The sequence below is a fragment of the Leptonychotes weddellii genome, chromosome 3, assembly GCF_054177405.1.
Source record: "Leptonychotes weddellii isolate Sample4059 chromosome 3, ASM5417740v2, whole genome shotgun sequence".
NCBI classification, from domain to species: Eukaryota; Metazoa; Chordata; class Mammalia; order Carnivora; family Phocidae; genus Leptonychotes; species Leptonychotes weddellii.
This window is the reverse complement of record NC_138371.1, coordinates 39,912,087-39,924,326: the sequence shown is the minus strand read 5'-3', so window position 1 is coordinate 39,924,326 and position 12,240 is coordinate 39,912,087. Positions and strand designations below refer to the sequence as shown.

The 12,240-nt window shown below is 37.8% G+C and overlaps 2 protein-coding genes across 4 annotated transcripts in view; one reads left to right on the top strand and one right to left on the bottom strand.

The window, feature by feature from the left end:
• Positions 1-12,240, bottom strand: part of NEMP2 (nuclear envelope integral membrane protein 2) — a 360,288-nt gene that overhangs the window by 154,643 nt on the left and 193,405 nt on the right. The window lies entirely within an intron of this gene.
• Positions 1-12,240, top strand: part of NAB1 (NGFI-A binding protein 1) — a 47,424-nt gene that overhangs the window by 32,497 nt on the left and 2,687 nt on the right. For 2 of the 3 annotated variants that reach the window (XM_081813970.1, XM_081813969.1), the window contains exons 5-7: positions 6,848-6,937; positions 8,596-8,758; positions 10,515-10,628. In XM_081813970.1, the coding sequence (XP_081670096.1) occupies positions 6,848-6,937; positions 8,596-8,758; positions 10,515-10,628 (367 nt within the window). The remainder of the gene's footprint in view (positions 1-6,847; positions 6,938-8,595; positions 8,759-10,514; positions 10,629-12,240) is intronic. The other variant, XM_081813971.1, reaches the window with a different exon arrangement.

Here is a 12,240-nt window from a genome sequence, read left to right as displayed (position 1 = left end):
AATTAGCATACGTGCCAAATTGCTGACTTTTCATCTTAAAAAGATAATTTTTGCAGTGAACAAAAAGAAATGTAATGTCCAGTAGATAAAATGGAAATGACATCAGAGATAGACTTGTAAGGGAAAGGAACCTTTTCTTTCCTGCCATTACCAGTACATTAGGACACACTGACAAAACTAGCACTTTGTTCAGGCTCAGTAAGGTGTGTTCTTGTTGCCAAAGGCTGTAATTTCCTGGTCTGTTTGTGAAGGGTTGGGTAGAAGTTTTAAAATCCTTGTCTAATTTTTTCCCTCTTATTATGTAGCAGGTTGTTCCCCTTAAAGGATAGTTAGCTATGTATTTGATTGCTTTTGTTTTTGTTGTTATTGTTTAATATAGGATACGTATTGTAGTGAAGTACTCAGGATAATCTGTTGTCCTTAAATAATGCCCCTTCCTACAGCGAATGTTAGACATTAGGAAACAGAGAGATTTTGACCTTTCTATAATTCTGAGAATAATGAAGTAGACACAGAGGAAAAAGCCTGCTAGCTTGGGAAGGCCGTAGGGTAACCCATCACTTGGAACGAAGCCTCTAAGGAAGGCGCCTCTTCAGCCCTGTATGTTAGTTAGTAAGCGAGGTTTGGGAATATTTCTCCTGTCCGGGCCGGATGAATAGCTTGTCCACCTGGAATACAACCCTTGGTGTGGATCCACTTTCAGCTAAAATGAAAATGAATTATGTTTGTTGTTTTCTTTTTCATCAGAGACCTCAAATCTAGCTCGGGGACACTTGCAAAAATAACTTTTTTATTGAATCTGTTAATGCCTGTCCCTGCTAGGCGTTTGAAATTCATTATCACAAACCTTGTTTATCCTTATATGGAGGCTTTAGGATTTCCATTTATAGCCAAAGAGACACCCAGAGAGTCTCAGTGACTCCCTCAAACTGCCACATTGCTCTCTGGTGGCAGAGCCAGGCCTTCAAATCTAGGTCTGACTCCTAAACTGCAAAGCAGTACCACCTTCCCCCTTCCTGATGAGCATTCACAGAGCACCTTCGGTGTAAGAAACGCTATTAGGATAATACCTTTTATCCTGCTAGCAGGGTGTGGAAGGCCAGGTATGTGCAGAAATGATAGTCTTTAGGAAAGGGGGAGAGAGGGGCAGTTAGCAATTTCTGTTTCAAGGAGGCATATCCAAGCAATTGTTAAGTTTTGAGTGGGAAGTTTAACCATATACAAAATATATTTAAATATAAGACATTGCCATTTGACAGACTGTTTAGAATGAGGAGAAGCACGGTGTTGGGAAGATAAACAGTAAATCAAGAAAAATTAGTTTGATTTATTTATATTATACCTATGAGAGAATATATTTAAGACAGCTTGACAACTAGTTAAGGAGATAAAAACCAGCACCCAAAGTCCCTGGCACTCGTGCCTTTTAAAAATATTAATTAAAAGTGGATTCAGTTGACAGCCTTTATTTTTCATTAAGAACATAATGTGTTCTATGAACAAATCCTGTCATTACCTTCCGTGTTTGTAGTAATATCTTGGAAGAGAGGAAGAATATGTCAGAGAACCCGTCTTGGGACTGGCCACGGAGTTGACTAAATGGGCTGTTGCTGTTCAGATCTCATCTGTAGGTTTTCTTCGTTCACTGAAATTGCTGGAGACTAGGCAGAGAGATGGAAGGTGACAGCATTCTTGATCCTGTGTGGGCTGGGAGTGCAAAGCAATCAGAGATAACTGGATGAAAGAAATGCAGTTTGTTAACAGAGACCAGAAAGTCAGAGAATTGGGGCTTGAAGAAGACAGACTTAGAGGAAACATCTGCTAGCAGTTCCAGTGGGGTGGGGAGGCAGGGGGAGGGAAAAGGGTCAGAACATCCACCTACGCTGTTACCAAGCTTGTTGAAAGAAAGCTGCTCTAATTTGATGTAGACTCTTCCCCTCTGGATCAGAAAAACAGAAGCATTACAATCTGCTATTCATATAGAAAGTGTGAGTAAAAGAAAAGAAAAGAAAATGCACGTGTGAGGCTGAGAACATCTGCTGGAACAAGCCATTTTAAAGACAGCTAAGCAGTAGCTTAAAGCAGCTTGCTGGTATTTGGGGGCAAGGTTGAGGAGGAATGGGGGTGGAGACCAATGGGATGAGAGTAATTAGGTCATGAACAGCATCCCACCCTGTGTCTTTCATTTTCTCAGTGCTCAGAATCAGGATCTCACCAGTAAGGGAACACTGTGATTAATGGCAGTAGCCAAGAATATGACATGAAGATAAATCATAGCATGGTACAGCTGGTTCTTGGGAAAAAAGCTTGAGAGACATATAACAAAAGTCCTGCACCAAACATCATGTTAAAGAGACCAGTTTCTTGGGAATGTTCTCACTCTTCTTTCTAAGCCATATGTTTTGGATACCTGAAAACATAGGTCATGAAGTGATAGCTACTCAGTCCTGTAGTTTGCCCGTAATGAACCATCAAAGACTGTGGGAGCAAATCAGAATGACTCATGTACTCGGTTTCAGAGAGATCACCGATTAGTTGGATATGGTAGTTTATTGCTCTTTGCATGTTTTTACTTCTCTTTATTAATGAGGAGCAGTGTCCGTTTCCCAAAAACTTTCACATGTAGATTTTGAAGTTCCCCCTTTCAGCTTTTCCATATTCTCATGGTTAAATAATCCTGACAGTGGTGCCACCATATGTTTGTATAGCAATGTGCACTTTTCCAAGAGTTACCATTTGCATTACTGCATTTAATCCCCATGAATCTCCAATGGGTGGATAAAGCAGATCGTTTAATCTCTATTTAAAAATTGGGAACACTGGAAATAATGAGGTTAACTTTCCTGCCTGGGATCACACATCTAGTTCTTGACACAGAAGACTAGATCGCTCTTTCTTCTGTAAATTCCTTTGAAAACAGCCCTGGCATATTGGAGGTTCTGGCCTGGGCACACTTCACCCAGGGCTCGTTGAAAAGCCGGAACTATATATTGTCCCCCGCACGTTCAGATTGGGTTTTCAGAAATGCAGATCTGGTTCGTTTCTTCCCTGAGACCTGCAGTGGCTTCTCTTTGAATTTAAGATAAAAATCGACAATTCTTAACATGGCTTACAAGGTCTCTCAGAATTTGGCCCCGCATATCCAACTTCTCTCACCGCTCCCTCTTTCTCAGTATATTCCCTCTGTTAGCTATATTAAATATTCTCCAGCTTCTCAGGTGTGTTGTCCTGTTCTTTTTGCCTCTGGCTTTTATATGCTGCTCTCTTTCCCTAGAGAATCCTCTTCTTTCAAGTCTCAGCCTAGACATCTTGCCCTCTTAGAAGACTTCCTGACACACTGTCCTCCACTATGCTCTGGATCTCCTTGTCCTTTTCTCTCTCTAGATTGTTTGTCAGAAGGGCAGGAGTCATTGACTACCCAGCATTGAGTACAGAATCTAGAACCTATTAGGCAAATGAGAGATTTTTGATGAGTGAATAAACAAGTATTTCCAGATTTCCGTTGTTCTTTCCAGTAGAACTGTTCCTTACCAATATGGTCAAAATTTTCTTGCTCGTTTTAGTGTTAAATACCCAAGATGTCTTATACTATGTAAGTAATCTCTAAGATAGCTATACTACGTAAATATCCCTGAAATTTATCTTATTCCCCCTGTATCATAGAGATGCAGTAGGTCACTTATAGCATGCTATCTATTTTACTATGATTAAATCTGGTAGCTTTGTTATTATTATTTTTTAGATTTTATTTATTTATTTGACAGAGACACAGCGAGAGAGGGAACACGAGCAGGGGGAGTGGGAGAGGGAGAAGCAGGCTCCCCACTGACCAGTTCCCTGGGATCATGACCTGAGCTGAAGGCAGACGCCTAATGACTGAGCCACCCAGGCGCCCCTAAATCTGGTAGCTTTAAAGGGGAACTTAATAAATATCAGTAGCAAACATTTATTGGGTAATATCTATGTGCCAAGCATTGTGCTAAGTGTTCTTCATGAATTTTTTGGTTCCTTAAAATGGTTCTAAAGTTAGTTGAGTAGACACAGAAAGATGAAATAGTCTGTCCAGTATCACAGTAAATAAGTAGTAGAATTGGGTTTTGAACTTAGTGTAAATCATAGAGTTAAACCAGTTCAGCTTATGAAAAATCGAGCTGTAAGAGGTGTGCCTCTGTTTCCTGCTGTGAGTTTTATAAATTCGGTAACTCTGGGATTTTATAGTTTGAGCAGAGGCTTTGAAGCCAGTGTCCATAGCAGTAAAATGGGAGGAACCTAGGGTTGTCCATGGTGGGGATTAAATTAGATGATAAGTGTAAAACACAGAACATAGTTGGGAACTGGGGGTACATGGTAGTCACCTGGAAAATGATAGCTTCTCTGCTTTTCCAAGTGTTCTCCTAGCTTCCCTCGTTGAACAACCCTAACAGATAGGTGCTCTTCACTTAAAGGAGAGACTGCTAAAGAGAAAGTTAGATTTGTAGGTCTAAATAAGTTCTTAGAGAAACATGGAATGACTAAACAAGTGTCCTTTTCACTTAGATTTAGATTGTATCCATGTGTATAAAGTTCATACTAGCTCAGTTAATGATTATATTCCATACATTCCTCTGAGTCAAAGGTCCTTGGTCTTGTGGGGGCCTAGAAAGGTAACTATTTTCAATACTTTAAAAATGCTGTTTGGGGTGCTTGGGTGGCTCAGTTGGTTGGGTGTCTGCCTTTGGCTGGGGTTGTGATCCCAGGGTCCTGGGATCCCCACGTTGGGCTCCCTGCTCAGCGGGGGGTCTGCTTCTCCTTCTGCCCCTCCCCCTGCTCGTGCTTGCTCTCTAGTGCACGCACACACACACTCTCTCAAATAAATAAATAAATAAGTAAATGCTGATTGTATGTTGGCCCACCATAAAGCTACATAAGACTATCTCAAGATGTCAAATTTATTTGCCCTGACTCTATTTCATTTCATGTCTTTGAATTTAAAAATGGCAAATTATTACTTAAGAAATGAATTTTGGTAGAGGAAATCTTTGAAAACAAGAGATCCACAGTGGAGAAATAAGACCCTGATGGGGGAGAAACTCTTGAATCAGTATCTCTTATTTCAAATAAGATAAAATATTTTGTTATTATTACATCTCTTTCTGCTATGTTAGTATAAGAGCTTTGGTTTTTAGTGATTTACCCTTTGCTACAAATATATAGCTCATGAAACTAGGGGAGAAATATTTTGGAGGTCAGTGACCATTTCTGTGAGGAGTCCTTTAATGGTTTTTAGTAAAGTTGCTAAAACAACACTGTTGTGATGTTTGTCGATATAAATTTCGTGTGAAGCAATAAATGAGCAAAAAAACCACATAACAACCTGTAAAAAGTAGTAGATGGAGTGGCTCTTATATATATAAAGTATAGAATGAAAATCATTTAAGTTGATGTATTGTCCAGGAGGAGAGTGCCCCAAGTAAGCTCTGTTTAATGTAAGAAGTTAGTATGTATTGATACACTTACTTAGCAGTGAGTACATGCTAAAGGCCGTCTCTTATCTGCTTCTCACAACAACCCTAACAGATAGATGCTGTTCTCTGTATTTCTCATATGAGGAGACTAATGTTCTGAAAGGTTGAGTTACTTCTCCAGTGTTAACTAGTAAGTGGTAGAATTGGAACATGAGTGCAGGTCTTTCTTCCTTTCTTCTTCCTCTTTTTTAAGATTTATTTATTTGAGAGAGAGAGAGTGTGTGTGTGTGTGTGAGCAAGCGGTGGGGGGACAGGGACAGGGAGAGGGAGGGAAAGAGAGAGAGTCCTGAAGCAGACTCCCTGCTGAGCAGGGAGCCTGACGCAGGGCTCGATCCCGTGACCCTGAGATCATGACCTGAGCTGAAATCAAGAGTTGGCTGCTTAACCAACTGAGCCACGCAGGTTCCCCGAGTGCAGGTCGTTCTAATTCTGATCCCCATTGCCTGTCATATGAAATGTTGGAAGGAGAAATGACAAATCAGCGTGGAAGAATTCTTCAGAAATTCAGGTTGGGATCATTGGGTAGCACTTTGAAGAAAATTTACATTGGTTCTTTATCACATTACATATAACAAAATAAATTCCTGATGGGTTAGAGAGTTAAATTTAAAAAACAAAGCAGACAAGGTAAAGCTTTAAAATACTAGAGGGTAGATTTGAGCATTTATCAAATCTCTAAAGAATGCCTTTCTGAAGCTTGTAGTGATAGAAGAATTTACAAAATAGGAGTATATACAACTACAATATACAAAATTAAAAAATTTTTGAATACCAATTCAATTAAGAAAAAAACAGCACTCAGTGCTGGCAAGAAAAACTTACGGTCTGATTAACCAGTAAAGGCTCTTAGGGGAAGTAGTGAATATTCATAAAAATGTTCATCCCTTTGCAGTAATTGTACTAGGAATCTACTGTACTAGGTAATCTAAGCTATGGAAAATGCTATTTCTATGAAAATACTTTTGCAGTGTTTTTCAACCCAAAAATAAGAAAAAGAATCTAAATGTCCGATGTGAAAATAGTGATTATTATTAGTTGAACCACTAGATGAAATGCTGTATGAAACGTTATATAACCACTATTAATGCTCATGAAGTCTACATTCTCATGTAGATGTGTAAGTCTTATTATCTTTTTCATTTATATTTTTGGTGAGGTTACAACTGTAGAAATAAGGTAATTGTACCATAAAAGACTGAAAGGAAGGAAGTATTGTACATTAAAATCTTAATCATGATTACTTGGGCAGTAGGATTAAAGCGGGTTTTTTTGCCCTGTTTTCTGAGTTGTTGATATTTTATTTACAAACTCTAAGTAAAAAGGACTTATTCTTTGACGCATAGGATGGATTTCCAGATTTCCAGGACTCCGTGCAAACGCTCTTCCAGCAGGCTAAGGCTAAGAGTGAAGAACTCACTGCTCTCAGTTCACAGGTGACGTAAACCACCAGTTAACATTTCATAATAATATCTGTAGATTGAAAAATAAATGGGTGCTTCAGCTAGCTTCAGTTTTAAGCATCTGAGGGCGGGGTTTATTTCTGGTTGTTTTTGAAATGTCATCTGATCCACAGCTGTATCAACAGGATAGCAATAACAACATAGTTTGATTTGGTTATGAGCAGAATCTGATATAGTAATACTTATTTATTCTTTTTAGTTTTGTAGGAAGAAAAATTCTCTACTTAAGAAAACTTAAAAGAAGCAATTTGATACCAGGAAGAAAGCCATGTTGACAATGGCTGTGTGTAATACAACTCTGAGATAAAATAGTACTAGTTCTCAATAAAACATTATTCATTGGCATTGTAGCTATCGTTAAGTCATTTTGATTCATGTATGAGAAAAAATTCTTACCTTAATATGTATCTTCAGGGGCTTTTGCTATTATTTAATTGTTGTATCCTGAAATTACTTTTAAAAAGTCATTTCTACAAATACCACCTTTTAGCACTATAAGTTTTATTCCTCTTGATCTTCTGCCTGGCGACTGCTCTTGGTCAAATTCAGTAGTGCCAAGTTTTGTTTTTTTCTTCTTAGGAGGATGAAAAATATACTTCCTCCTTAGAAATCTTACTGACATTTTATGTAAGTTCAGATGAATTGCTTTAGATGCTTCTGATTCAATTATTTAAGTTCAAATGAATTGAAATTACAGCTCCTTTTGATCTGGTTTATGTGCATTCAGAAAAATAGTGTAAGCTTTTATCCTATTCCATGAATTAGTATTTTTCACTTATTGATTTTTACTATTGTGAATCAGGATTTTTTGTAACTAATTTTATAGAGCACCTTCCTTGTACTACTCTTTTATATGGCATGCAGTGATTCATATCTGCATTTTGACTATTAACCTCCTTGGCAAAATATCACAAATGCACTGATTTGAATATCACAGATAAGTGATTTAGAGCAGTACATAAAGAAGGAACTTACAAAACACATGCAAAGATGAATTTCTATTTACTTGTGTATTTTAAACGTGTCTTTCTATGATTGGTTGGGAAATACTGCAGTTTCATTCCATGATGAAGGGCAAGAGTCTCGTTGGCACTGGTGTTTTTCCTTTGTAATTTGCATTGTTTGATTTTGGTGGGAGGGGTGTTTGACTTGTCCCTCTAGACAGCCATTTTACACCTTTTCTCCCCCAACATACTGTCATCCTATCAGAGTATGTGTAGTGCCAAATCCTAAAATAAAAATGCCAAGATTTCACCCTGTGTGTTAGAAGCAGTTTGTGGCAGATGTTGCTGTTGCTCTGAGGTTCTTTTTAAAAAAAATATTTTAAAGGACTCAGTACTTCGGGAAACAAAGCTAAGGTTATTTTGCCTTTGAGCTGAAATGGAATTCTCTTTAAAGGATCAGCAGGAGGGTTTTTTTTTTTTTCTCTTGCACAGAATCCAACATTTTATGTTTTAACATGATGATATAGACATCTAAGCGTATTTATGGAACGTGTATACCACATGAAGTGTGAACTAATTTAATGAATACTAAATATATTTGCTGGAGTCTGAAATTGGCATCTTTAAACCATTAAAAAAACTGTAGAATGTTTTAGTTCCTGATTTTATTTTTGCTTTACTTACTAGCAGCCTGAAAAGGTGATGGCAAAGCAGATGGAGTTCCTTTGCACCCCAGCTGGCTATGAGAGACTGCAGCATGCTGAGAGGAGGCTCTCAGCAGGACTCTACAGGCAGGCCTCAGAAGAGCACAGCCCGAACGGCGTGGCTTCTGACAACTCGGAGGGGCAAGGTGGATCTTAGATGGCCTGCGCTTTGTGAGCCAGTGACTCTGTGCACTGTACAGAGAAACAAAAGTTGGCTTATTTTTAAATCCTGATATTTTATAGAGATTATGTTATACATTCCCTATAAAAATTCGTTTTTCAGTTGTCTCTTTTTCAAAAAAAGGAAAGGATTCATCCTGCAGATTCAACTAGCAAAAGTTTTGGGGTTTTTTTGTTTGTACGTTTGTTTGCTTTTTTACCTTATTATCCCTAAACTAGTTGACACGTGCAGTTGACCCGTATTTTGTACAGGGTGAGTGGGAATGGGACGTGTAAACAGTATAGATCCTTTTCCCCAAAGAAACTGATGCCATGGGAGACGTTTCTTAGTTTTTAAAAGATCACAGCTTCATATTTTCTTTGATTTCAAAAACAAATTTGTCTATGAAGTTTCTAACATTTGGTCCCTACGAGAATACAGTAACCGCTTCTAAAGTACTGTGACAAGAGTAGAGAGGTTTGTAGAGATGGTGTAAGAATGGAGAGACTTGCAGAAATTTTGTGTTCTTTCAGGCTTTAGGTTGGCCTACAGTCCCTATGAAACTATATTTGGTGTGGTACGTTGGAAACTGTTTAAACTCTTAAGTTTAGAAAGCTGTGATTCATGAATATTTTTATCATTTAAAAAATTATTTTCATTTTTTTGTATTGACAAATGAAGAAAATCTCAAGTCATTGTCATTTACTCATAGTCTCTTCCAGTGTGCCAGGCATGCTTCTAGGCACCACAGATGGATCAGGGACGTTAAGTCCCTGCTGGCTTGGAGCTTACACTCTAGTAGAAGAAGATGCACAGTATATAATATAGAAATATATCCTCCAGTTTCAAGTAGTGATGTGTGTTTGAAGAAAAACAATTTTGTGTAGGACCTTCTTGTTTTACATATTACTGTTAAACTTTTCTAGAGAGTGGCTATCATTGTCAAAAAAAAAAAAAAAACAGATTTCTTTCTAAGTGAGAATACTATCTTTACAAGCATTCTCCAAGTGTAGGGTAAAATATGTCCTCAGATCAGAGTGCTGGAGGAGAAACGCATTCTTCCTTTTTAAAAATATTACAGAAACTGTTTAGTTGAGGTCTTGTTTAACTTCTCTAGTCATCGTTGACAGTTAAGAGTTAAGAAGCAAAAGTAAAATTAATGAAAGACTAGATGACTCTAATTTGTGAAACCAGGATAATGTCATGTGGGGTGGCAGTGTGCTAAGTGTGTGGATTTAGGTTTATGACAGAGAAGGTGATTTGGCATATAAAGTGTTTTTACCATATCTGTGCTATTTCTGTCTTCATGATTTGCCATAGGTTTTGTTGTTTAGTAATAGGCAATTGCTTGAAGCCAACTCTGTCTCTCTAGTACTTGTTACTATGTGTTAATGTCTTGGTAAGCTCTGCACTGGTAAGAAAATGCCTTACAGAGGGGATGTATTCTATGTCAGAGTTGGAGTACTAACTGGAAATCTCAGTCTTTTGTTTAGTTCATGTTTCACTCTGAAAAATGTCCTGGGAGAATTGTAAACCTTGGAACTAGCATGAATTGCCATTTCCTTCTTAAATTATTATTTAAAATACTTCTCTAGCTTTTATTTAAATTCTTCACTGCCTGTTGGCTTTTCCTTACTCCTTTCCTAAGGAGTGTTCAGGCAATTTGTGAAAACTTATTTTTAAGAAAAATCGTAGTGTGTTTTTAATATTAATCAGATTGCTTTTTTTTCCCTTTTCTTTAGGAGAAAGACCTTTGAATCTCCGAATGCCTAATTTACAGAACAGACAGCCCCATCATTTTGTGGTGGATGGAGAGCTGAGTAGACTTTACTCCAGTGAGGCGAAGTCCCAGTCGGGTAAGAATATGGGATGTGATTAGAGAGAGTGACACTTGAATAAGACATCTTTAAATTCTATTTTCTGACCTCCCACTATCTCCACTCCTCCTTCCCCCGACTCCCAGCCAAAAAAAAGGGTCATTACTAACAATGTTACTAGTCAGTTTTTTTCCCCTTGGAAATAATAGATTGCCATAATAATGGCCAGTCCTTTTTAGAACATGGTATTCCAAAGAATTGACAGGGAAAAAACTCATGAAGGATGATACTATTTTGATTAGCTATTACACAAATGGTGCCTTTCATATAAAATTTTAAACCAAATAATACATGGCTGATTTGAGTCATGTAATTGCCTTTTTCCAGCCTTTCATACTGTGAAATTGATAGATAACATGTTTGCTCTCACACTAAGACAACCTTGTATACCAAAATCTAAACTTTTCTTGCAGATGCATTTTGGGGATGATATTTATATTTCAGAAGTAAACAACTCCATAAAAGGATAAGCTGTTCCTTATTATAGTTCGATATTTGACCATTTTTCCCCAAGAAAAAGTGAGTTAGACAAAGTATTAGAGAGCAGCACTGCAGAGAGCAGCACCATTTGGAAGTATCTGGTATTGGGGCGCCTGAGTGGCTCAGTCGTTAGGCATCTGCCTTCGGCTCAGGTCATGGTCCCGGGGTCCTGGGATCGAGCCCCGCATCGGGCTCCCTGCTCTGCGGGAAGCCTGCTTCTCCCTCTCCCACGTCCCCTGCTTATGTTCCCTCTCTCGCTGTGTCTCTCCCTGTCAAATAAATAAAAGTCTTAAAAAAAAAGTATCTGGTATCATTCCATCTTTAGGAGTCACTTGAACGCTGTTGCTTCATCTGTAAAACAGACATAATTTCTACTGTGTAGAATAGTTACGAGTATTAAACAAGGTAGCACATATGAATTGCCTAGCTGATAGGAATTCAGTAAATGGTAGCTACTATTTTTAGACTCTTGCTAAATTTTGCCGAGAGTAAATTCATAAATGGAACTGCTTAATTTCAGATAAGCTATTAGTTTTGGTTACACATTTAGAATCCTTTTCAAAGTGTACGTGTGTATGCAGACGTGTGTGTGGATAATGTATCTTCCAGTATTAGTACTTTACATAAGTATTACATTTTATTGTCATTCTGCAGTGTTTTTGTGAGGTTGAAATAACTGTACTCACATAACTCCAAGAAATGAATCCTTATGAAAGTAGTCTTCATTCTTTGATCCCCATTTCTCCCGCCCTAACGTTTCGTGGCTAGAACTTTTAATAAGAGTTCCATGTTTGAACATTGAAAATGTTTTCTGTGTCATTTTTTACTGATAGTAATTAAATATTTTAGCTAGTAACTTTGTTGTCGATGCATGACCAGTTTTATTTTACATATTTTTTTATCATGCTGAACCAAGCATTAAAGAAAAACATGGTCTATATGCTAAGTGTTTTTTTGTGCCTTTCATGATTTAACTCTCATGCCAGCCTATATAGATACTATCCCCATTTTATAGAAGAAGAAAGACATTAAGGCCTAGAGAGATATGTAAGTTGCCTGGAGATGTACACAGCTAGTAATTGGCAGAGATGGAATTTAAATCCAGAATCCA